The 27,894-nt window shown below is 47.0% G+C and overlaps 1 protein-coding gene across 2 annotated transcripts in view; it reads right to left on the reverse strand.

Moving 5' to 3' along the window:
* The window catches only part of SCARA5 (scavenger receptor class A member 5), an 813,283-nt gene that overhangs the window by 209,405 nt on the left and 575,984 nt on the right, over positions 1 to 27,894 (reverse strand). For both annotated transcript variants that reach the window (XM_073673833.1, XM_073673832.1), the window contains exon 6: positions 20,934 to 21,032. In XM_073673833.1, the coding sequence (XP_073529934.1) occupies positions 20,934 to 21,032 (99 nt within the window). The remainder of the gene's footprint in view (positions 1 to 20,933; positions 21,033 to 27,894) is intronic.

Raw genomic sequence — 27,894 nt, forward strand, 5'->3', positions numbered from 1 at the left:
TCACTATTCTGTACCCCGAGTGTCAGCGTCATTATCCTGTACCCCGAGTGTCAGAGTCATTATCCTGTACCCCGAGTGTCAGTGTCATTATCCTGTACCCCGAGTGTCAGTGTCATTATCCTGTACCCCAAGTGTCAGTGTCATTATTTTGTACCCTGAGTGTCAGCGTCATTATCCTGTACCCCGAGTGTCAGCGTCATTATCCTGTACCCCGAATGTCAGTGTCATTATCCTGTACCCCAAGTGTCAGTGTCATTATCTTGTACCTCGAGTGTCAATGTCATTATCCTGTACCCCGAGTGTCAATGTCATTATCCTGTACCCCGAGTGTCAGTGTCATTATCCTGTACCCCGAGTGTCAGCGTCATTATCCTGTACCCCGAGTGTCAGTGTCATTATTCTGTACCCCGAGTGTCAGTGTCATTATCCTGTACCCCAAGTGTCAGTGTCATTATCTTGTACCTCGAGTGTCAATGTCATTATCCTGTACCTCGAGTGTCAGTGTCATTATCCTGTACCCCGATTGTCAGCGTCATTATCCTGTACCCCAAGTGTCAGCGTCATTATCCTGTACCCCGAATGTCAGTGTCATTATCCTGTACCCCAAGTGTCAGTGTCATTATCTTGTACCTCAAGTGTCAATGTCATTATCCTGTACCCCGAGTGTCAATGTCATTACCCTGTACCCCGAGTGTCAATGTCATTATCCAGTACCTCGAGTGTCAGTGTCATTATCCTGTACCCCGAGTGTCAATGTCATTATCCTGTACTCCGAGTGTCAGTGTCATTATCCTGTACCCCGAGTGTCAGCGTCATTATCCTGTACCCCGAGTGTCAGTGTCATTATCCTGTACCCCGAGTGTCAGTGTCATTATCCTGTACCTCGAGTGTCAGTGTCATTATCCTGTACCCCGAGTGTCAATGTCATTATCCTGTACCCCGAGTGTCAGTGTCATTATCCTGTACCCCGAGTGTCAGCGTCATTATCCTGTACCCCGAGTGTCAGTGTCATTATTCTGTACCCCGAGTGTCAGTGTCATTATCCTGTACCCCAAGTGTCAGTGTCATTATCCTGTACCCCAAGTGTCAGTGTGATTATCTTGTACCTCGAGTGTCAATGTCATTATCCTGTACCTCGAGTGTCAGTGTCATTATCCTGTACCCCGATTGTCAGCGTCATTATCCTGTACCCCGAGTGCCAATGTCATTATCCAGTACCCCGAGTGTCAGTGTCATTATCCTGTACCTCGAGTGTCAGCGTCATTATCCTGTACCCCGAGTGTCAGTGTCATTATCCTGTACCTCGAGTGTCAATGTCATTATCCTGTACCCCGAGTGTCAGTGTCATTATCCTGTACCCCGAGTGTCAGTGTCATTATCCTGCACCCCAGTGTCATTATCCTGCACCCCAGTGTCATTATCCTGCACCCCGAGTGTCAGTGTCATTATCCTGCACCCCAGTGTCATTATCCTGCACCGCGAGTGTCAGTGTTATTATCCTGCACCCCAGTGTCATTATCCTGCACCCCGAGTGTCAGTGTCATTATCCTGCACCCCAGTGTCATTATCCTGCACCCCGAGTGTCAGTGTCATTATCCTGCACCCCAGTGTCATTATCCTGCACCGCGAGTGTCAGTGTTATTATCCTGCACCCCAGTGTCATTATCCTGCACCCCGAGTGTCAGTGTCATTATCCTGCACCCCGAGTGTCAGTGTCATTATCCTGCACCCCAGTGTCATTATCCTGCACCCCGAGTGTCAGTGTCATTATCCTGCACCCCAGTGTCATTATCCTGCACCGCGAGTGTCAGTGTTATTATCCTGCACCCCAGTGTCATTATCCTGCACCCCGAGTGTCAGTGTCATTATCCTGCACCCCGAGTGTCAGTGTCATTATCCTGCACCCCAGTGTCATTATCCTGCACCCCGAGTGTCATTATCCTGCACCCCAGTGTCAGTTTGCTATTTTCTGACAGTGTCTGTGGAATCTTGGAACTTGTTAGTGTCAGATGAGATCCAGGGTTATATCCGGCCTGTAGATCGCTGCTACACTGGAAATACCTGAGAAATATGGCGCCTCCTGCTAGAAATAAAAGACTTGGACCCACAGTATTAGGTGTAAATGGACGACAAAGGGAAAACCTGATGAATGTCCCCAACGACAGGACGTGAGGGTCCCAGGACACAGCGGCCATGGCGCCCCACACTTACCTCACTGCCTTACATTCCAGCACGTCCTCCTCTTGGCTTCCAGTCACGGTGACCTAACGTTCCTGGCCACTACATCATGCTGGTTTGGCAAAAGATTTCTAGGTCGTTCTCCTTAATTCTATAAACATGTCGATATTTTAAGAAATCTGACTAATAGAATATTCCTGCCATGGAGACGGAGATGGGAATGAAATACGAGAGCAAAACAAGTATGAACTAAAATGGCAACAAGAAGCTGGAGGATGGTGGTGGCCAACACAAGGAAAAGGAGACTGAAAGGGATATCCCACCGAAAGAACGGAGGGTGGAGGGGTGCAGTATACAATCCAGCATTATACTCCAGAGCTGCACTCACTATTCTGCTGGTGCAGTCACTGTGTACATACATTACATTACTGATCCTGTACTGATCCTGAGTTACATCCTGTATTATACTCCAGAGCTGCACTCAATATTCTGCTGGTGCAGTCACTGTGTACATACATTACATTACTGATCCTGAGTTACATCCTGTATTATACTCCAGAGCTGCACTCACTATACTGCTGGTGCAGCCACTGTGTACATACATTACATTACACTACTGATCCTGTACTGATCCTGAGTTACATCCTGTATTATACTCCAGAGCTGCACTCACTATTCTGCTGGTGCAGTCACTGTGTATATACATTACATTACTGATCCTGAGTTACATCCTGTATTATACTCCAGAGCTGCACTCACTATTCTGCTGGTGGAGTCTCTGTGTACATACATTACATTACTGATCCTGAGTTACATCCTGTATTATACTCCAGAGCTGCACTCACTATTCTGCTGGTGCAGCCACTGTGTACATACATTACATTACACTACTGATCCTGTACTGATCCTGAGTTACATCCTGTATTATACTCCAGAGCTGCACTCACTATTCTGCTGGTGCAGTCACTGTGTATATACATTACATTACTGATCCTGAGTTACATCCTGTATTATACTCCAGAGCTGCACTCACTATTCTGCTGGTGGAGTCTCTGTGTACATACATTACATTACTGATCCTGAGTTACATCCTGTATTATACTCCAGAGCTGCACTCACTATTCTGCTGGTGCAGTCACTGTGTACATACATTACATTACTGATCCTGTACTGATCCTGAGTTACATCCTGTATTATACTGCAGAGCTGCACTCACTATTCTGCTGGTGCAGTCACTGTGTACATACATTACATTACTGATCCTGAGTTACATCCTGTATTATACTCCAGAGCTGCACTCACTATTCTGCTGGTGGAGTCTCTGTGTACATACATTACATTACTGATCCTGAGTTACATCCTGTATTATACTCCAGAGCTGCACTCACTATTCTGCTGGTGCAGTCACTGTGTACATACATTACATTACTGATCCTGTACTGATCCTGAGTTACATCCTGTATTATACTCCAGAGCTGCACTCACTATTCTGCTGGTGCAGTCACTGTGTACATACATTACATTACTGATCCTGTACTGATCCTGAGTTACATCCTGTATTATACTCCAGAGCTGCACTCACTATTCTGCTGGTCCAGCCGCTCCCTCTCTCCTCACACACATATTATACATATATACACAATAATAACTACCTACACCATGACATCTGGTCCGGTTACCAAACAAAAAATAACAATATAATAAACAATAACCGACAAATTATATACAAACTAATATATACATTCTTTTTTTTTTTTTTTTTTTTAAATAAATAAAATAAAATAAATACTAACTATACAAATATATACAAGACAAAACAAAACCCCCCACACTCGAGCCCACCAGTCCCTCCCCGGCACTGACCTGAGAGCTGGTCCTGCGCCTCATGCCTCAGTCCAACGTCCATAGGCCAGATCAGGCAGTGCCAGTTTTTCACCCAAATAACCAGTGTCCCACAAGATGAACCCACCTCCCCCTTTTCCCTCCACCCAACCTAACACCTCCACCCAAACCCATATATACAATATATACAGAAACAAACAATACAATAACCACAACTGACAAAGCCCAAGTTCGGTGCCTGCAGCCCTACATCACTGTCTACTGATCAATAAAACAAAAATCTATGGTGTCAGCAGCAGCCCACCACCAGGAGAGGAGATGACCAGACTAGGGCACACTAAAAGAAAAGCCCCTCCAGAGGAGAGCGGCCCTCCGTGTACCCAGTCTCTCATACTCCAGAGAACGCACCTTCACCAGGTCACCGAGTATGGTCCTAAACACATCGTCCACTGGGAGGATTTTCCGTTGCGTCGATACTAAGCACCGTGCGTTCCACGTGTGATACCTAACCACAGCGCTAACTAGAAATAAGGTGCAGCGGTCCCGACCACCCAGGTCCCCGAATGCTCCATAGGCCCATTCCGCATAAGAGAGACCGGCCAGCCGGGGCCAGCCAATGGAGGCGCCCACCCTGTTGTACACCTCTGTGTTAAAGGGACAAGGAAGCAGGAAGTGGTCCATGCTTTCAAGCATGGTACCACAATGCTCCCGAGGACAGTTCCTGTCCTCAGAGCTCCTACACTTCAGATTGTCCCTCACACACAGTTTCCCATGGAAGCAGCGCCAAGCCAAGTCCCAAACCTTCGAGGGGATCCTGATAGAATTCAAAAGATGCAGACCCACCCCAAGATCCCGACTTGGGTAATCCCTGAGCGCCAGAGGCCTCTGAAAATGGGTCAACAGAACCCTTTTGTCAAGGAGCTTCCTTGGCAGAGTCCTGACCTCCCACATTCCCAGACCCCACCGGCGAATTACCTTCAGAACCACGGTAGCGTAAGCCGGGAGATGTCCATGCGGTGTGCGGAGATCCTTCACTTGCCCTCCTGTCTCCCATTCCTGGAAGAAAGGCTGAAACCATCCCTTACAGGAGAATACCCACGGAGGAGCCCTCTCTTTCCAGAGGTTTGCAATATTGATCTTAATGAAGGTATTCACAAGGAATACCACAGGGTTGACCATACCCAACCCTCCTAGTCTCCTCGTACGGTAAGTAACCTCCCTCTTGACCAGGTTCAGTCTATTCCCCCATAACAGTTGAAAGAACAAACTGTAGACCCGAGTCCAGAGAGGCTCTGGCAAGATGCACACACTGCCCAGATAGATCAGCAAAGGGAGCAGGTAAGTTTTGATCAGGTTTACCCTTTCCCTTAGGGTCAAAGACCAACCCTTCCATTGGTTCACCTTCTGAGTGGCGATCTCTAGCCTGCTGTCCCAATTTTGTTTGGGGTAATCCCCCTGGCCAAATTCGATGCCAAGAACTTTTGCAGAGACTTTGGGTTCTGGAAGGGTGTCCGGGAGATCAAAACCAGGATCTCCTCCTCCCAGCCAGAGACTCTCACACTTATCCCGGTTGATCTTAGACCCGGATGCCTCCGAGTAGCGATTTACCTCTGACATCAGCCATTCTGCCTCCCCATCAGAGGAAACAAAAACGGTGACGTCATCGGCATACGCCACCACTCTCAGAGTGGCTTCCGGTGCTGCCCGGTCCATCCCGATCCCAGCCAACGGTCCACGCTCCACCCTCCTAAGAAGTGGGTCAATCGCAAACACGTACAGTAGCGGGCTCAAGGGACAACCCTGGCGAACACCACACCCAACCTCAAAAGAGCTGCCAATCCAACCGTTCACAAGCGGGAAACTCTCTGCCCCAGAGTACAAGGTCTTAAGCCAATCAACAAACCTCCCCGGCAGGCCATACCTCAGAAGGACAGACCAGAGGTACTCATGATTAACCCGATCAAACGCTTTTGCCTGGTCCAATGACAGCATGTACCCCTTCCAGTGGCCAGCCCTACCCTGCTCCACCGCCTCTCGGACACAGATTACAGCACTAATTGTACTGCGGCCCGGAACAGAGCAATGCTGGGCCCCCGAAAGGAGCTGGGGTGCAAATTTCACCAGCCGATTAAACAGCACCTTTGCCAAAACCTTCCTGTCTGCATTGAGAAGCGCTATGGGACGCCAATTCTCAATGCAAGATGGGTCCTTACCCTTTGACAAGATGATCAGGGCAGACCTCCTCATTGACTTTGGCAGAGTGCCCGAGGAAAGACACTCATTGAATACCTCAGTCAAGAGGGGAACCAAGGCGTCCTTAAAGGTCTTATAGAATTCAGATGTTAAGCCATCCGGACCGGGAGATTTCTTCAGGGCAAGCCCTTCAATCGCCAACTTAACTTCCTCTTCCCTGATCATCTCTGTCAAAACGCCAAGAGAGGGGTCTACCCCTGGTTCGGGGACGGCTTCAGCCAGAAAAGCCGACATCTCATCCCAATCCAGATCCCTCTTACCCAAGAGGTGCGAGTAGAAGGATCTGACGACCTCCAGGATCCCTGATCTGGATCTTTTCAGGGACCCCGCAGTGTCAACCAGTCCTGTAACAACTTTACTATTCACTGACATCTTGCAGTTTCTATAAGGGTCGGGCGAGCGGTACTTCCCGTAATCCCTCTCAAAAACCAAAGATGCGTGTCTATCATACTGACACCTCATTAGCAAAGATTTCACTCTGGAGATCTCCTCGCGGCTACCTCCAGTTGAGACAAGATGCTCGAGTTTCCTCCTCAGGCCCTGATACAGGCGATACCTGTCCAGGCTCCTGAGGCTCGAGAGCTGGCGGAAGAATCTCGCCACCCTTTTCTTAAACATCTCCCACCACTCTGACTTACTACTACAAAGATCCAGTAAGGGTACCTGGCTCTGAAGAAAATCCTCAAAGGACTGTCTTATCTCTGCTTCTTCCAAGAGAGACGAATTGAGCCTCCAAAAGCCTCTTCCCATCCGGGGGGTTTCTGTAACATTCAGGGAAAACAAAATCAAACAGTGATCGGAGAACTCCACCTCAACAACAGATACTGCTGAAGAGACGGCTTCCTCCTTTAAATAAAACCTGTCTATCCTGGACCTACAGTTACCTCTATGATAGGTGAACCCCTCATGGCCTGCGGTGTGCCGGATGTGGACATCCACCAGGCGAGCCTCACTAGCTATACTATTAAGGGCGACGCTATCATAAGTCATCTTGTCTCTGGAACCTCCTCTATCCCGGGGCCTCATGACAGTGTTGAAGTCCCCTCCAAAGACGACCTGCCGACTCGTAAAAAGGTAGGGCTTGATCCTCATAAAGAGACACTTCCGGTCCCATTTAGATTGGGGACCATAGATGTTAATGAGCTGAAGCTCTTGTCCCTTCATGAGGACATCTAATATCAGGCACCTCCCCATTTCTAACTCAATAACCCGTCGGCATTCTACCGGTGCGGTAAAAAGGACCGCCACTCCGCTATACGGCTCGGCCGCAAGAGACCAATAGGAGGGCCCGAGTCTCCACTCCCTCTTAGCTATAAACACCTCCGCCATATTTGGCAGCCTGGTCTCTTGCAAAAAGAAAATGTCAGCTTCAACCCAGCTGAGAAAATCAAAGGCCGCAAATCTAGCCATGTTTGACTTAATGCTGGCGACATTAATGGACGCCAGCGTCAACGGAGTGGGTACCGCCATCATTGGTGATTGAGTTAGATGGCTTTCTTCTTCCCACTCCCCTTATCCTCTGCCTCAGACGAGGAATCCTTCCCCCTCTTTAATGACACAGAGGTGTCCATTCCCACATTTTTCCTTCTTTTTTCCTCCTCGTCTCCGGACTCTGGGCCAGTCCCTCCCCCCAAGGACCTTGCATCCCCAGGAGAAGGAGACTCGGCGCCCCCTGTAAGCTCCGCTGAAGCCGGAACCTCACCCTCAGCCTCCTCCTCAGAGGAAGAGATGTTATCAAGGGCTTGGAACCGGTTAGAAAGACCAACTAGAGGGGAGTCGGTTTTACCTTCCTTAGGTACCTTGGTCAGAGCGGGAGAAGATGTTTTATCTCCCTTCTTTTTCTTCTTTTTGGTGCCGAGCTTACGCTTGTGCTCTAGCCACCGCTTATTATCCTCATCCATACTTTCATAATGGGAGGATTCTGAAGCAGAGGCAGTTTCCTCCCTGTGGATCCTCCTGACCTCCTCATCCAACTCATCATCCCTCGGGGCCTCAGCAGCAAGACTTGGCATCCAGGACAGGGGCTGCCCCGGTAGTCTGGGGCTCGCCCCGCTCCCTCTCCTGTCTGCGCTTGTCTAGACGCCTCAGCTGGGCAGGCGTCTTTTTATTGCTTTTCTTCCCTGGCCCCTCAGCTCCCCCACCCCTGCTAGTCCCCTCTCCAGCAGAATCGGCCTCACGGCTTACTCCCACCGGGGTCTCGACTGCATTAGCAAAGGAGCGAGGACAACGGCTGAATGGGTGGCACCTAATCTCCACACAAGAGGCGGCAAGATGGCCGCACCTGTGACAGAGCTTAGGTTGCCCCTGGTAGAAGACCAGGATACGATCCCTACCCAGGAAGGCAGACGATGGAATGTGGGCAACCGTACCACCTGAACGCTTAAGTTTTACCATAAACGTCCAGGCCCCTGACCAGATACCAAACTCGTCGCGGTTTTTCTTTGGCATCTCCACCACCTCTCCATACCGACCAAGCCACGTCATGATGTCATAGCAAGAAAGCGACTCGTTACGAGTCATCACGGTCACTTTCTTGATCTGGTTTTGGCGAGACACTGCCTGAACGGCAAAGTCTCGCCAGCCGGGCTCATTTTTTGCCAACTCATAATTTGCCCAGAAGAGCTCAAGCCCCTCCAGCCGAACAAAGCTGACATCAAACTCAGGCGTGGAATAGGGATGTATCAAGGCGTAGATGTCAATCGCCTTGAAGCCCATCCTCAGCAGGAGCTCCACAACTTTAGACCTTGGCGGACATGCATCACTGCCCCTCCACCGAAGACGGACCACATTCCTACGCACACTGCCTGGCCCGGCTGTTGGGAGGGACCACACTGTATCTCCCCCTTTTTGCTCTCGGAAGGCCCCGAGGCCATGCCTCTCTATCCAGAAGGATAGATCAACCTCTCGACCCTCTACCATTAGTGATCTCTCCCCCTTCTTTAGAGCCTCCAGAAGGCGCAGTTGCAACATGCCGTCCCCAAACCTCGGAGACGAGGAGGATGCCCTATTTGCCCCGGAGGTGACACTGGCATAACTCTGGACAGGTGTTACCACCCCCGGGGGGGCAACCAGACCAGTGACCACATCAGCCCCAACAGTATCACCATTACCCACCTCCATCTCACCCTCCACCAAACCAGCAACCACACCACTAGACAATGAATTATCCTCATTCACCTCCACCACCACATTCATTCCTGCTGGACCAGTAACAATGGCGGATGACCTTTTGACCTCCGCATCAGGCACAAGGGGCTCAGTCACCTCCATAGAACTGGAGGCGACCTCACCCCCGGTCTTATGTGTGCCCTCCACATCATCGGTCGGTAATTTCCGCTGTTTGGCATTTGGTATAATGTGCCGCTGATCTCTAGCTGCAGCTAGGCGCCGCTGATCTTTAGCATCAGGATCTTCCGGAGCAGCGATGCCAACACAAAATAGCACTTTCGTGGGAGGACCGGAACGCTCAGCCCCGACAGCCCCCTCACACTGCCGTCGCTTCTCAACTAAGTGATCAGCGGCAACAGCATTCAGAGGCGCCGAGGCTACCGGAGCTGCCCCCGACACCGGGCTGCTCCCCCCTCCCACTGAGGAGCGCACCACAGCATCGTGGCCGGATGGAACGCCCGCCGCCGGGCCGCCCTCACTGTCCAGCCTCTCGGCTGATGCACCTCCTGCTGCGTCCCCGTTACTACAAGCAGAGACGGAGCTCTGCGCCTCACTACCGCGCTCTGTAATCTCCCCGCGCCTTTGCACCGGATCCACAGCAGAACCCGGGCTGGGCTGGGCAACGGGGCTTATACAGCGAGCTGAGCCTGCCGCCGACTCAGGGGGTACAGGGAGGGGGGCATATACGTATCTTACCACCTCCTGCAGCTTTGGCTTGGTCTTCTTTGCCTTTTTGTGGCCCCCAGGTGCCTCTTCTGGTAGATCGTCACCAAGATGGAAGTTTTGGAGGCACACTGGGGACTCCAGGAGCTTAATCTCCGCCATTAGCGCCCCTCCCTGGCCGCTGCTGTCACTGTCCTCCCCAGAGCCGGCAGAACTGCGACCGGATGTCACTGTCGCCTGTCCTGCAGGGAGCTCGCTGCACGTGGCCTGCGGGTGACTTTGCAGGCTGCCAGGTGGGGCTTGCTGCTGGTCATCATCACTTTTATCATCCACCTGGCTCTCAGGCTGCAGTCCTATCTGCCTTTGCTCTCTGGTATCAGCCATTTCTCTAAAGCGGTCTTCATTTATAAGTTTTTGTTTGAAAGGACTACTCTGCTCCCTGATGGTGGCTTTCCTAAGTTCCAGGCGTTGAATTTCACTGCTCAGTCTTTTTACCTCGGCTTGGAGTTTTGCCTTCCTTGTTTTGGAGGCCCCCGCAGCTTTGGCGCTTGTGCAGCGCAGCTCCTCCCGGAGCCTCCTGATGAGCTTACTGGCATTTTCATACTCACGGAGGCGGATCATGACCCGGGAGGCATAGGTGGACACAGACTCCCGGGGTCCCTGCAGCGCCCATTCCCCCTCAGGGAGGTCGGCCTCACCTCCGTGAGCACTCAGTTTTCCTCCGGAAGGAGAGCCATCTTGCACGCCGCTGTCAGGCTTTTCCTCCATGCTGGAAGCCTTGTGGCTTATGGGGGTCTCAACAATCCCGGGGGGAGTAGGAGCCACATTGCTGCGACTCCTGGTGCAGCGTCTCACCCCCGAGTCCTCTGATGTGCAGGCCGGTTGCTGGTTTCTTCTGCCCCCCGCCGGCCTGGTTCGGGAAGCAGAAGCCTGGGACTGGGCTCCTTCACTCATCCCAGAAACCCGCTCTCTCTCTGGGAAAGAGAGAGAGCAGGTCCCCAGGTGGAGAGGTGTTGGTTTCTCAGAGATCAGGAGCTCACAGCAGGATCTGCAGCCACCACACCCGCAATCACCACACTGACTAGCAGCTGATCAGAGCTGCACCCAGCATGCTGCTGGTGCAGTCACTGTGTACATATGACGCGCCCCCTGGGCCAGTGCTGTTAGGGATACCCGGAGCCGGATCAGATGGGGGTTGTAGTCTCCGAGTGGCTGTGACCCGGTCCGTGCCCAGGGTGTCAAGCTCAGTGTGTGGCAGTCCTTACTGATGTTACTAAAGTTCTTTATGTCGACTACGCCACCCGTTGAATTGCGGTCACTACGGCCGCCGCTGCAGCAGGGTCCGCTGAGGCTGATGGTGTTTGTGCAGCTTCGGTAGTATAACCCCCAACGGGAGGGGTATAGCCTCAGGGGGTCAGGTGCAGAGGATGGTGGTTGTGGAAGTGCAGGGAAGATGGTAATGAGAGTCAGAGTCGGGTTGTGCAGTTCAGGGTTCTTTACTTACTGCTGTTCTTGTACCGGTCACTCCGGCCTTGAGTGACCACCCGAGCCGCGCTGTGTCCACCAGGTCCTGGACTCGGCCAACCCCCAAGTAGTTCTGGAGCGTGGTTCTGAGCTCCCTTTCTGTCCTGTCCTCGTCTCTGGCCTTCCCCACCAGGGATCCACCTATGTCCGGCTCCCTCGGGCCTCTTGGTGGTAAACCCTTGTCTCTGGGTTCCCTGACCCTATTCGTGGTCTGCCTTCCGGGTGGATATGGTGAGTGGCCGTGGCAGATTCTGCCCACGGCCTCCGGTCTCTGGCTAAGGTGTGCTGTAGCCTCCACCAGCTTGGGATCCGGTACCCTGTTGCCAACTCTTCACCCTTTGATTTAGTTTGGGCTCTCAGAGTTCCTTCTTTCTCCCCCTCTGGGTCTTTCTTTCTCCTCTCTCTCTCTGGGCCTTGGGGCTGCTCTGCTCCTCTGCTTTCCTCCACTGCTCTGCAAAAGACTGACAGACTGACCAGCCTTCTGCAAAAGACTCCTCTGCAAAGACCCTGTCCTAAGATGGTGCCCACCTTATATACTCCCTCTATGTGTGAGCTCAGGTGACCAGCACCCAATGAGCTCCTAGCTTTACCCAGACTGCTCCCCCTATCTGCCCCTACACTACTGGGATATTCCACCCCCCTCCCACTCCAGCCAGGAACAGACACTGTTGTACCTGCACATTTCTCTAGTGGGAGTACCATCGGTCTGTTCCTCGGAAATGGGATGTGTGTAGTGCATGCAGCTAACTGAGCTCAGTTCCACACTCCATCCTTACCCGGGAGTGGAATATCACACCTCTGGCTGAGGTGCAATACCCCTGTAGCAGCCGAATCCTCAGGGTGCTACATTCCCCCCTGGTAAATCACAGCACGTCCTCGGGCTGTAAGATATAAACATCCACAAACATACATTTTTTTTTTTTCATAAAACATAAACATATAAAACATATAAACATTATCAGCAGCATAAACTTTTCATATAAATAACATTCTTGTCTTCTGGTTCCTCCGGTCACGGTGCAACTTGTGACCGGGTAAAGTGCGACAGTCTCTCTTGGAATAAAACAGTTCCCTATAAAACCGGTAGGGGGCGCTTTAGGAAGCGCAACTATATATAAGGGAAATATGGCCGCTCTCAGTCCTCGGCCAGGTATTAGGGAGGAATGACCGTTCTCAGTCCTCGGTCAGTGGGAATAGGGACACACGGGATTCAGTTCAATCTGCTGGTCCCAACGGGGACTATATTTTAACTAGAACAGTTCTTATACCCTGACGGGTAACTTTATACAGTCTCTTCACTACCGTACTCAACGACGGCGTCCTCCTGCTCTTTCTTTGTGGACAGTTTCAGTTTCAGACCCGTCCGGGTCCTCTTGCTCCTCCTCACACCGCAGCTCCTCCTCCGTCAGGCGATGCACATGGAGGGCGTAGGGTCCTTTGGCACACTTGTGCCGGGTGAAGGTGACCTCGTCCCCTAAATACAGGTCACGACCTCTGTGTCCCTCCGGTAGGTGGGACTCAACGTCTCTCCTGGTCACGAAGACGTCGCCTGGGGTGCGGTGATCCCTGATGAAACCCCACCCATGCTGCAGATTGAACTTTATCACAGTCCCGATGGTACGGGGACCATGCGCTGCACGGGGGTCTCTCCTGGTCCGGCTCTTCTGCTCCGCGCTCCTTATTTGGGCTTGTTGTTCCCGGACCCGCCTCTCTCTCCGCTCCCTCTCAAAGACCTCGAGCTGCTGGCGGCAGCACTCTGCACGCTCCGCTGCGGCTGCCCGAGTCTCCTGAGTGAACACCATGAGGTCTTCTCCGGTGGGATCCCACTCGAACTGTGCCTCCTCCAGCGGGGGCGAGGTCCTCTTTACAGGCTTCGGAGCCGGAATCAGGGGTTCGCACATGGCCCTTGCTTTTTGCAGCTCCAGCTGGATGTATTCCTGGGGCCATACGAAGGGCTGCCCATCCGGGCACGTATGCTGGGCGAACAGGTCCTCACCCAGGTGCGGTACTTTAGGTGTTATGGGCGCCGTGGTGGTAGCGGCGCCCGGGTTAACCAGGCCTTGCGACCAGGCCTGGGGCACCTTGAAAGTAAAGGGCACCGTAAGAACGGCGGCGCCCTGTGTTACTTGGCCCTGCGACCAGGCCGGGGGCTCTGCGGAGGTAGGGGGCGCTGTTGGTATTGAGTCGCCCGGGGGTACTAGGCCTTGCGACCAGGCCGATGGTACTTCCTGCTTGGCCACGCTCGGGGTCGAGGCGTGTGACGTCACAGGGGTCGCGGCTTCCGTTTGAGGCCTAGTCTGCGGCGGTGACGTTGCAGCGACGGGCACGGCAGGGGGTACTTCGGGCTCTGTGACGGGGAGCTGGGGCAGGCACGCGGTTTCCCGGCTCGGGGTAGTGACGTCCCCTTTACCTGCCTCCATTCGTTCGGCTCCCTTCTCGGCGCCGTCTCCGGCCTTCAGTCCTCCTGCGCCATCCTCAGAGGCGGTCTGTCTCCTCGTCTCGGGTGGCGTGCTCCGCTGACGGGTTTCGGTCTGCTGGGCCATCTCTCGGCTCCACTCCGCCAACGTCTCTCGTTGCACCCGGGCCAACCTCTGTGCGAGGCCCTCCAGCGCAGTCTGTGCACACTCCCGATCTCGGCGGAGCTGTGTTAGGATCTCCAGCAGGCCTTCTGGAGTGGCGACCTGCAACAGGCTCCTGACCACTGGGTCGGTGCTGCCTGACTCTCCCTCCAGACGTCTTGTCTCCGGGTGCGCTCTCTCCAGACTTCTCCAGGCGACACCCATCTTTGTTCTCTTCTTCTGTCTCCGCCCACATCGAGGGTGGTCCCGGGGCAACTTTGTGATTGTCAGTTCCAGGGGCAGTTCTCTCACGCTGATGGACACTTCCAGCATCACAGTCTCTGTTGGTGGGGGCGGTTTCCGCTTTTGGCGCCATTCTTCGACCTGGCCCACGATGGGAGGTGGCCTCTTGCCACCCTCTGGCACGCCCATAATGGCGTCCGCTCTTCCAAGGCGGGAAATCTTTGGAAATGGCGGGAATCGTCTCCCAGTGGCGGGAAACTCCATGGATGGCGGGAAAAAGCTGCAAATGGCGGACAACCGGCGGGAAACGACCTGTGATGGGGCCCGATGGCGGGGACCCTCCGGAACCGGCAGGAGACTTCTTTTTAAGGTAACGGTGTACTTTTCTTCAGGCACGCAGTACCCGGTTGTTGCGGGCACGTTATCCTGCCGACTACGCCAAAGTTGACGCGCCCCCTGGGCCAGTGCTGTTAGGGATACCCGGAGCCGGATCAGATGGGGGTTGTAGTCTCCGAGTGGCTGTGACCCGGTCCGTGCCCAGGGTGTCAAGCTCAGTGTGTGGCAGTCCTTACTGATGTTACTAAAGTTCTTTATGTCGACTACGCCACCCGTTGAATTGCGGTCACTACGGCCGCCGCTGCAGCAGGGTCCGCTGAGGCTGATGGTGTTTGTGCAGCTTCGGTAGTATAACCCCCAACGGGAGGGGTATAGCCTCAGGGGGTCAGGTGCAGAGGATGGTGGTTGTGGAAGTGCAGGGAAGATGGTAATGAGAGTCAGAGTCGGGTTGTGCAGTTCAGGGTTCTTTACTTACTGCTGTTCTTGTACCGGTCACTCCGGCCTTGAGTGACCACCCGAGCCGCGCTGCGTCCACCAGGTCCTGGACTCGGCCAACCCCCAAGTAGTTCTGGAGCGTGGTTCTGAGCTCCCTTTCTGTCCTGTCCTCGTCTCTGGCCTTCCCCACCAGGGATCCACCTATGTCCGGCTCCCTCGGGCCTCTTGGTGGTAAACCCTTGTCTCTGGGTTCCCTGACCCTATTCGTGGTCTGCCTTCCGGGTGGATATGGTGAGTGGCCGTGGCAGATTCTGCCCACGGCCTCCGGTCTCTGGCTAAGGTGTGCTGTAGCCTCCACCAGCTTGGGATCCGGTACCCTGTTGCCAACTCTTCACCCTTTGATTTAGTTTGGGCTCTCAGAGTTCCTTCTTTCTCCCCCTCTGGGTCTTTCTTTCTCCTCTCTCTCTCTGGGCCTTGGGGCTGCTCTGCTCCTCTGCTTTCCTCCACTGCTCTGCAAAAGACTGACAGACTGACCAGCCTTCTGCAAAAGACTCCTCTGCAAAGACCCTGTCCTAAGATGGTGCCCACCTTATATACTCCCTCTATGTGTGAGCTCAGGTGACCAGCACCCAATGAGCTCCTAGCTTTACCCAGACTGCTCCCCCTATCTGCCCCTACACTACTGGGATATTCCACCCCCCTCCCACTCCAGCCAGGAACAGACACTGTTGTACCTGCACATTTCTCTAGTGGGAGTACCATCGGTCTGTTCCTCGGAAATGGGATGTGTGTAGTGCATGCAGCTAACTGAGCTCAGTTCCACACTCCATCCTTACCCGGGAGTGGAATATCACACCTCTGGCTGAGGTGCAATACCCCTGTAGCAGCCGAATCCTCAGGGTGCTACACATACATTACATTACTGATCCTGTACTGATCCTGAGTTACATCCTGTATTATACTCCAGAGCTGCACTCACTATTCTGCTGGTGTAGTCACTGTGTACATACATTACATTACTGATCCTGAGTTACATCCTGTATTATACTCCAGAGCTGCACTCACTATTCTGCAGGTGCAGTCACTGTGTACATACATTACATTACTGATCCTGAGTTACATCCTGTGTTATACTCCAGAGCTGCACTCACTATTCTGCTGGTGCAGTCACTGTGTACATACATTACATTACTGATCCTGTACTGATCCTGAGTTACATCCTGTATTATACTCCAGAGCTGCACTCACTATTCTGCTGGTGCAGTCACTGTGTACATACATTACATTACTGATCCTGAGTTACGTCCTGTATTATACTCCAGAGCTGCACTCACTATTCTGCTGGTGCAGTCACTGTGTACATACATTACATTACTTATCCTGTACTGATCCTGAGTTACATCCTGTATAAAACTCCAGAGCTGCACTCACTATTCTGCTGGTGCAGTCACTGTGTACATACATTACATTACTGATCCTGAGTTACATCCTGTATTATACTCCAGAGCTGCCCTCACTATTCTGCTGGTGCAGTCACTGTGTACATACATTACATTACTGATCCTGAGTTACATCCTGTATTATCCTCCAGAGCTGCACTCACTATTCTGCTGGTGCAGTCACTGTGTACATACATTACATTACTGATCCTGAGTTACATCCTGTGTTATACTCCAGAGCTGCACTCACTATTCTGCTGGTGCAGTCACTGTGTTCATACATTACATTACTGATCCTGAGTTACGTCCTGTATTATACTCCAGAGCTGCACTCACTATTCTGCTGGTGATGTCACTGTGTACATACATTACATTACTGATCCTGAGTTACGTCCTGTATTATACTCCAGAGCTGCACTCACTATTCTGCTGGTGCAGTCACTGTGTACAAACATTACATTATTGATCCTGTACTGATCCTGAGTTACATCCTGTATTATACTCCAGAGCTGCACTCACTATTCTGCTGGTGCAGTCACTGTGTACATACATTACATTACTGATCCTGAGTTACATCCTGTATTATACTACAGAGCTGCACTCACTATTCTGCTGGTGCAGTCACTGTGTACATACATTACATTACTGATCCTGAGTTACATCCTGTATTATACTACAGAGCTGCACTCACTATTCTGCTGGTACAGTCACTGTGTACATACATTACATTACTGATCCTGTACTGATCCTGAGTCACATCCTGTATTATACTCCAGAGCTGCACTCACTATTCTACTGGTGCAGTCACTGTGTACATACATTACATTACTGATCCTGAGTTATATCCTGTATTATACCCCAGAGCTGCACTCTCTATTCTGCTGGTGCAGTCACTGTGCACATACATTACATTACTGATCCCGAGTTACATCCTGTATTATACTCCAGAGCTGCACTCACTATTCTGCTGGTGCAGTCACTGTGTACTTAGATTACATTACTGATCCTGAGTTACATCCTGTATTATACTCCAGAGCTGCACTCACTATTCTGCTGGTGCAGTCACTGTGTACATACATTACATTACTGATCCTGAGTTACATCCTGTATTATACTCCAGAGCTGCACTCACTATTCTGCTGGTGCAGTCACTGTGTACATACATTACATTACTGATCCTGAGTTACATCCTGTATTATACTCCAGAGCTGCACTCACTATTCTGCTGGTGCAGTCACTGTGTACATACATTACATTACTGATCCTGAGTTACATCCTGTATTATACTCCAGAGCTGCACTCACTATTCTGCTGGTGGAGTCACTGTGTACAGACATTACATTACTGATCCTGTACTGATCCCGAGTTACATCCTGTATTATACTCCAGAGCTGCACTCACTATTCTGCTGGTGGAGTCACTGTGTACATACATTACATTACTGATCCTGTACTGATCCTGAGTTACATCCTGTATTATACTCCAGAGCTGCACTCACTATTCGGCTGGTGCAGTCACTGTGTACATACATTACATTACTGATCCTGAGTTACATTCTGTATTATACTCCAGAGCTGCACTCACTATTCTGCTGGTGCAGTCACTGTGTACATACATTACATTACTGATCCTGAGTTACATCCTGTATTATACTCCAGAGCTGCACTCACTATTCTGCTGGTGCAGTCACTGTGTACATACATTACATTACTGATCCTGAGTTACATCCTGTATTATACTCCAGAGCTGCACTCACTATTCTGCTAGTGGGGCTAAATTAAACCGGTAGTCTTGTTATCTGTCAGCACCTTGATGGCTGTTTCCTATAACCACTGTTGCTTGTTCATTGTGGTGGTCTTCAATAGCCCAGTATGTTCGGTCACATCCTACAACCTCTGCCTTTGATGCATAGAGAATATGAGCTGGCGCTGGTGTTTGAGTATCTACATTTTGCACTTTACTTGTTATTATGTTTGGATAAATGTCTTATTGGTTGTTGTCTGACTTGTCCCCCTTGGTGCCCCCTGCGACATCCCCCAATGCCACCGTTACCCTCCATCCTTTTTATACAATAAATGGTCCTTAATAAGCAAAATAAACATTTCCACATTAGACCTTGTATTTCAGTCTCAGACATTTGTGCAGTCAAATCTCCTTGGCACGGTAACTCCTTGGCAGACATCTTGGAGCATGGTACATACTCACTTAAGTCCACCTCCCTGTTAGTATTAATCTTCGTCTAGCTGCTTCGATCACAATTCCTTAAGTACCGGGAAGGCAGAGCTTATTGAACGTGTGCTCTCATATCTTGGAGGGAAAGCCAGACGTTCGGAGCCAGGAACGCCAAGATTTGCTTCATGCCATCTCAGGAACATTAGTATTAATTGCATCAATTTTACTTTTTGTCCAGGAACATTCTCAGATCCTCTGATCCCATTGTGTCATTATCAGCCTACTTCACCAGCCCAGATATTTTATTTGGTTACAAACTTTACTGAATTAACTGATTTTCTCAAGAAATGCATAAAAGAAAAAGAAATTCACTAACGCACAAACCAAAAGATCCAAAATTATCAGACAGATGTGGAGCTGCAAACACCTGTGTCTGTCTTATTCCACCTCATCAGAGCAATATGTGTTTTTTTTATTGATGCTCAGGCATGGAGAAAATGGAAGAACATACTAGAGACGAGCAAATCAATTCGAGATGAATCAAATTTGCTTAACGTGTTACAAAAAAAAGAACCTAATTTTTCTAACTCGCACTTTGAAAATCCAAAACGGTGGCCAGAATAGATTGTAGAAGGCCAGGAAAAATAAATTATACTCACCTTGCTGTTCACCTCTCTCACTGCTGCAGCTCTTGCCCGGTCCTTGACCAGCTGCGGTATCTTCTGATCTTGATGGTAGACAAAATCTACTTCCACATCTTCCTTCACTCTGCGCTGAGCTGAGTAGACTCGGACCATGCACATTGTGACCTCAAGCCGTGTGTGGCCCAAGATGCTGACGAGGAGCTGACGTGCATGGTCTATGCCTAGCACAGAGTAATAGAAGACACGGAAGAGGATGTCTCCTGCTGTGAAGATCAGAAGTGACCAGATCTAAAGGAGGCCAACGAATGACTGGATAGGGAGCTGCGGCATGGAGGAAGATGAGTGGCGAGAGGAGCTAAATTGTGTTTCCTGACCAAGTTTGAGTGAAAAGCTCAACAGAAATCTTTGCGAATCACTAGAATGTACACAAATAGTTATGCAACATGGTGTTGAAGGTTGACATCAACACCCTGGAAGATCAGAAGTGACCAGATCTAAAGGAGGCTAACGAATGACTGGATAGGGAGCTGCGGCATGGAGGAAGATGAGCGGCGAGAGGAGCTAAATTGTGTTTCCTGACCAAGTTTGAGTGAAAAGCTGAACAGAAATCTTTGCGAATCACTAGAATGTACACAAATAGTTATGCAACATGGTGTTGAAGGTTGACATCAACACCCTGGAAGGACAAGACAACCCAAGACTTGCTTTCTCCATTAGTGAAGCCTTTGATCATATTTGGCCTCTCTGTCCCTTCAGCCCCCAAAGATCCCATACTTGAAAGATATGGCAATTATGATCAACATGGTGCCAATCTGGAGATCGAGGTTCTCCATCAGCTGGATAAGTAAATGTTGCCAAGTTATGGGTATCTTGGAACATCACTCTCAAGAACCCACTAGGACGGAACCACAGAATGGGGAAAAACCCTGGAAACACCTGAAGAGGTTCTCACGGCTGGTCCATGTAAGTGGGAATAGTAGATTTCTTTTGAAGGTTATTTAAAAGCCTACGTTTATAAAACCATACGATTTTTATAAGAATAAATCCGCATATCAGGACCACCATGTCATCAGGCAGGAGGCGAGGAAGGTCCACGTCACCTGCACTCATCAAGGTCACCAACTTGATTTTTTATTTATTCTGCATAGCTCATCAAAAAATCACGGACAGTCGACATTTTTAAGGACATATCGTAAAACTGTAATAAATTACTAATATTTTTAGTGATACGTGTCTGCAGCAGAAAACCCCGATATACCGACATCAGCGGCATAAACTGAGTGGTAAAATGGCGAGAATTACAGCCATAATAATCCACACGAGCTTCTCCAGCTTCAAAAAAAAATCACGGACGCATCAAATGTTTATTATGGACAATGGAAAAAAAAAAAGCCTTATTTTATTTCTTAACGGACGGCAACCGGACACTAGGTCAAGTTCAGAAGGGGAAAAGAAGAAAGAAAAAGAAGACAACCTACCTCTAAGTCCACGGAGACCCATACTACCAGGAAGACCGATATCGCCCTGGTCTCCTTTCAGACCAGGCAATCCAGGAAGACCTCGCTCACCCGGAAGACCTGTCAAATATGAGAAGAAAGGAAAGAGTATGGGACAAGAAAGGAAGGAAGGATGGAAGGAAGGAAGAAGGAATGAAAGAAGGAATGAAGGGAGGGGGGGGAATGAAGGAGAAAAGAAAAGGAGTGAATGAGGGAAAGAGGGAAGGAAGGAAAAAGAGGAACAATGAATAAAGGAAAAGAAGTATGAAAGAAGGAAGGGAGAAAGTCAATAAAGCAAGGAAAGAAGAGAGGGAGAAAAGGACACATGGAGGGAAAAAGGGAAAGAAGGAGAGGAAGGAATGAATGGCAGGGGAGAGTAAAGGACAGGAAGGAGGGAGGGAAAGAGGGAAGGAAGCAAATAAAAAAGGGAGGAAGGAGGGAACATGTAAGAAAATGAAGGAGGGAACGATAGAAAGAATGAAGGAAAGGAGGGAGAAAAGGAAGAAAGGGAGAAAAGGAAGGAGGGAAGAAAGGGAAGAAGGGAATGAAGGATGGAAGTAAGTAAAGAAGAAATAAAGGAAGGAAGAAACGAAGGAAAGAATGAAGTGAGGAAGGATGGAAGGAAGAGAGGAAAAGAAGGAAGGAAAGTAGAATGGGAGGAACAAAAGTAAGGGGGGAAGGCAGGAGGGAAGGGAGAATAAAATAAGGAACCAGGAAGGAAGAAAAGGAATGTAAAGAAGAAAAGAGGGAAATGAAAAAAGAAAGAAAGAATAAATTAAAGAAAGCAAGGATAGAAAGAAATGAAGAAGAAGAAAGGGGTATGATTAGATACAGCCTAAACACTCTGACAAATATTTATTTGAAACAGAAATTAGTTCCTAAACGTTTTCACTGCACTTCTCCCACTCGTCTTGACAACTCATACATAGAAAATTACCCAACAGGTGGCGATGATGAGCACAAAAGAAAGCTCCTCCTGGGATAAAGATGTCCTGAATATAGTATCATCCAATCGCAAAACCATTTCCCCCATAATCAGTTTCACCTTTAGACTCCTGACATACAGTTGTGCTCAAAAGTTTACATACCCCGGCAGAATTTTTCCTTTCTTGGCCTTGTTTCAGAGAATATGAATGATAACTAACTTTTTCTCCACTCATGGTTATTGGATGGGTGAAGCCATTTATTGTCAAACTACTGTGTTTTCTCTTTTTAAATCTTAATGACAACCAAAAACATCCAAATGACTCTGATCAAAAGTTCACATACCCCAGTTCTTAATACCGTGTATTGCCCCCTCTAACATCAATGACAGCTTGAAGTCTTTTGTGGTAGTTGTGGATGAGGTTCTTTATTTTCTCAGATGGTAAAGCTGCCCATTCTTCTTGGTAAAAAGCCTCCAGCTCCTGTAAATTCCTGGGCTGTCTAGCATGAACTGCGCGCTTGAGATCTCCCCAGAGTGGCTCAATGATATTGAGGTCAGGAGACTGAGATGGCCACTCCAGAACCTTCACTTTGTTCTGCTGTAGCCAATGACAGGTCGACTTGGCCTTGTGTTTTGGATCGTTGTCATGTTGGAACGTCCAAGTACTTCCCAAGCGCAGCTTCCGGGCTGATGAGTGTAAATTTTCCTCCAGTATTTGCTGATGACGTGCTGCATTCATCTTTCCTTCAACTTTTACCAAGATTCATGTGCCTTTGTAGCTCGCACATCCCCAAAACATCAGTGATCCACCTCCATGCTTTACTATAGGAATGGTGTTCCTTTCATCATAGGCCTTATTGACCTCTCTCCAAATGTAACGTTTATGGTTGTGGCCAAAAAGTTCAATCATCACTCCAAATTTCCTTGTTCCAGAACTTTTGAGGCTTGTCTCTGTTCTGTTTGAGGTATTGTAGGCGAGATACTTTGTGGCATTTGCGCAGTAATGGCTTTCTTCTGGCGACTCGACCATGCAGCCCATTTTTCTTCAAGTGCCTCCTTATTGTGCATCTTGAAACAGCCACACCGCTAGATTTCAGAGTCCTGAATTTCAGCTGATATTATTTGTGGGTTTTTCTTTGCATCCTGAACAATTTTCATGGCAGATGTGGCTGAAATCTTTGTTGGTCTACCTGACCGTGGTTTGGATTTACAGTACTCCTGATTTTCCATTTGTTAATCACAGTTTGAACGCTGCTGACTGGCATTATCAATTCCTTGGATATATTTTTGTATCCCTTTCCCGTATTATACAGTTCAACTACCTTTTCCCGTAGATCCGTTGACAGTTCTTTTGCTTTCACCATGACTCACTATCCAGAAACGTCAGTGGCTGGATGAAAGATGTAAGAGTCTGCCTGGATCCCAGAAACTCACTCAGCTTTTATGCACACACACTGATTACAAGCAAACAGGTCACACATGAGAATGTTACCTTTAGTAGCCATTCAAACCCATTTGTATCAAACTCTGTTCATGTTATCAGGCCAAAATCACCAGGGTATGAGAACTTTTGATCAGGGTCATTTGGATGTTTTTGGTTGTCATTAAGATTTAAAAAGAGAAAACACAGTAGTTTGACAATAAATGGCTTCACCCAACCAATAACCATAAGTGGAAAAAAGTTTTTTTGTTATCATTCATATTCTCTGAAACAAGGCCAAGAAAGGAAAAATTCTGCCGGGGTATGTAAACTTTTGAGCAGAACTGTATGTAAGAGCTAAGAGTCACTTGTGAAGGATCCTATTTTGTCTCCGGTCCTCCATTATCACTTCGCTTTGGTGCTTATATTGATATATTATGTGCCACAAATCAGTGTCGGTACATAAATCTCACTGCATGTCAATGATGATAATATAGAAGCTGGGAAGAGAATTGACAAACATTATATAGAATAAGAATAACTTCCCGATGTCTGAGGGCGACTGATATGGCAGCAGCTGCCGATATATTTACAATGTGTTACACTAACAAGATCAGAAACACCAGAAAAGAGAGAAGAGGTGATAAGATCCTGTACAGGCAGAACAGGCGCAGAACACGGCACATTGCAGACAGTCTGTAATCAGGGATAGAAGAGTAATGTGGCCTCAGCTCCAGAGCCAGACACCAGCTGTGTGCATCCTGTATATAGCCAGGAGGATGGACAGAAGGGGAACTGCACCACAATATACTAATATAGCAGTTATATTCTTGTACATAGGGGTAGTATTATAGTAGTTATATTCCTGTACATAGGAGCAGTATTATAGTAGTTATATTCTTGTACATAGGAGCAGTGTTATAGTAGTTATATTCTTGTACATAGGGAGCAGTATTATAGTAGTTATATTCTTGTACATAGGAGCAGTATTATAGTAGTTATATTCTTGTACATAGGAGCAGTATTATAGTAGTTATATTCTTGTACATAGGGGCAGTATTATAGTAGTTATATTCTTGTACATAGGGGACAGTATTATATTAGTTATATTCTTGTACATAGGAGCAGTATTATAGTAGTTATATTCATGTACATAGGGGTAGTATTATAGTAGTTATATTCATGTACATAGGGAGCAGTATTATAGTAGTTATATTCTTGTACATAGGGGCAGCATTATAGTAGTTATATTCTTGTACATAGGAACAGTATTATAGTAGTTATATTCTTGTACATAGGGGCAGTATTATAGTAGTTATATTCTTGTACATAGGGGACAGTATTATATTAGTTATATTCTTGTACATAGGAGCAGTATTATAGTAGTTATATCCTTGTACATAGGGGCAGTATTATAGTAGTTATATTCTTGTACATAGGAGCAGTATTATAGTAGTTATATTCATGTACATAGGGGTAGTATTATAGTAGTTATATTCATGTACATAGGGAGCAGTATTATAGTAGTTATATTCTTGTACATAGGGGACAGTATTATAGTAGTTATATTCTTGTACATAGGGGGCAGTATTATAGTAGTTATATTCTTGTACATAGGAGCAGTATTATAGTAGTTATATCCTTGTACATAGGGGCAGTATTATAGTAGTTATATTCTTGTACATAGGAGCAGTATTATAGTAGCTATATTCTTGTACATAGGGGCAGTATTATAGTAGTTATATTCTTGTACATAGGGGACAGTATTATATTAGTTATATTCTTGTACATAGGAGCAGTATTATAGTAGTTATATTCATGTACATAGGGGTAGTATTATAGTAGTTATATTCATGTACATAGGGAGCAGTATTATAGTAGTTATATTCTTGTACATAGGGGACAGTATTATAGTAGTTATATTCTTGTACATAGGGGGCAGAATTATAGTAGTTATACTCTTGAACATAGCAGTATTATAGTAGTTATATTCTTGTACATAGGGGGCAGTATTATAGTAGTTATATTCTTGTACATAGGGAGCTGTATTGTAGTAGTTATATTCTTGTACATAGGGGCAGTATTATAGTAGTTATATTCTTGTACATAGGGAGCAGTATTATAGTAGTTATATTCTTGTACATAGGAGCAGTATTATAGTAGTTATATTCTTGTACATAGGGAGCTGTATTGTAGTAGTTATATTCTTGTACATAGGGGGCAGAATTATAGTAGTTATACTCTTGAACATAGCAGTATTATAGTAGTTATATTCTTGTACATAGGGGGCAGTATTATAGTAGTTATATTCTTGTACATAGGGAGCAGTATTATAGTAGTTATATTCTTGTACATAGGGAGCAGTATTATAGTAGTTATATTCTTGTACATAGGAGCAGTATTATAGTAGTTATATTCTTGTACATAGGGGACAGTATTATAGTAGTTATATTCTTGTACATAGGGGGCAGAATTATAGTAGTTATACTCTTGAACATAGCAGTATTATAGTAGTTATATTCTTGTACATAGGGGGCAGTATTATAGTAGTTATATTCTTGTACATAGGGAGCTGTATTGTAGTAGTTATATTCTTGTACATAGGGGCAGTATTATAGTAGTTATATTCTTGTACATAGGGGGCAGAATTATAGTAGTTATACTCTTGAACATAGCAGTATTATAGTAGTTATATTCTTGTACATAGGGGGCAGTATTATAGTAGTTATATTCTTGTACATAGGGAGCTGTATTGTAGTAGTTATATTCTTGTACATAGGGGCAGTATTATAGTAGTTATATTCTTGTACATAGGAGCAGTATTATAGTAGTTATATTCTTGTACATAGGGAGCTGTATTGTAGTAGTTATAATCTTGTACATAGGGGCAGTATTATAGTAGTTATATTCTTGTACATAGGAGCTGTATTATAGTAGTTATATTCTTGTACATAGGGGGCAGTATTATAGTAGTTATATTCTGGTATATAGGGGCAGTATTATAGTAGTTATATTCTTGTACATAGAGGGCAGTATTATAGTAGTTATATTCTTGTACATAGGGGCAGTATTATAGTAGTTATATTCTTGTACATAGGGGCAGTATTATAGCAGTTATATTCTTGTACATAGGAGCAGTATTATAATAGTCATATTCTTGTACATAGAGGGCAGTATTATAGTAGTTATATTCTTGTACATAGGGGCAGTATTATAGTAGTTATATTCTTGTACATAGGGGGCAGTATTATAGTAGTTATATTCTTGTACATAGGGGCAGTATTATAGTAGTTATATTCTTGTACATAGGAGCAGTATTATAGTAGTTATATTCTGGTATATAGGGGCAGTATTATAGTAGTTATATTCTTGTACATAGAGGGCAGTATTATAGTAGTTATATTCTTGTACATAGAGGGCAGTATTATAGTAGTTATATTCTTGTACATAGGGGGCAGTATTATAGTAGTTATATTCTTGTACATAGGGGCAGTATTATAATAGTCATATTCTTGTACATAGAGGGCAGTATTATAGTAGTTATATTCTTGTACATAGGGGCAGTATTATAATAGTTATATTCTTGTACATAGGGAGCAGTATTATAGTAGTTATATTCTTGTACATAGGGGGCAGAATTATAGTAGTTATATTCTTGAACATAGGAGCAGTATTGTAGTAGTTATATTCTTATACATAGGGGGCAGTATTATAGTAGTTATATTCTTGTACATAGGGGTAGTATTATAGTAGTTATATTCTTGTACATAGGGGTAGTATTATAGTACTTATATTCTTGTACATAGGGGCAGTATTATTGTAGTTATATTCTTGTACATAGGAACAGTATTATAGTAGTTATATTCTTGTACATAGGGGGCAGTATTATAGTAGTTATATTCTTGTACATATTGGGCAGCATTATAGTAGTTATATTCTTCTACATAGGGGGCAGAATTATAGTAGTTATATTCTTGTACATAGGGGGCAGTATTATAGTAGTTATATTCTTGTACATAGGTGGCAGTATTATAGTAGTTATATTCTTCTACATAGGGGGCAGTATTATAGTAGTTATATTCTTGTACATAGGGGGCAGTATTATAGTAGTTATATTCTTGTACATAGGGAGCAGTATTATAGTAGTTATATTCTTGTACATAGGGGGCAGAATTATAGTAGTTATATTCTTCTACATAGGGGGCAGAATTATAGTAGTTATATTCTTGTACATAGGGCGAAGTATTATAGTAGTTATATTCTTGTACATAGGGGGCAGTATTATAGTAGTTATATTCTTGTACATAGGGGGCAGTATTATAGTAGTTATATTCTTGTACATAGGGGCAGTATTATAGTAGTTATATTCTTGTACATAGGGGGCAGTATTATAGTAGTTATATTCTTGTACATAGGGAGCAGTATTATAGTAGTTATATTCTTGTGTATAGGGGCAGTATTATAGTAGTTATATTCTTGTACACAGGGGGCAGTATTATAGTAGTTATATTCTTGTACATAGGGGGCAGTATTATAGTAGTTATATTCTTATACATAGGGAGCAGTATTATAGTAGTTATATTCTTGTGTATAGGGGC

Source organism: Phyllobates terribilis, unplaced genomic scaffold, assembly GCF_046119375.1.
Source record: "Phyllobates terribilis strain yellow unplaced genomic scaffold, ASM4611937v1 Scaffold_3__8_contigs__length_932513732, whole genome shotgun sequence".
Taxonomy (NCBI): Eukaryota; Metazoa; Chordata; class Amphibia; order Anura; family Dendrobatidae; genus Phyllobates; species Phyllobates terribilis.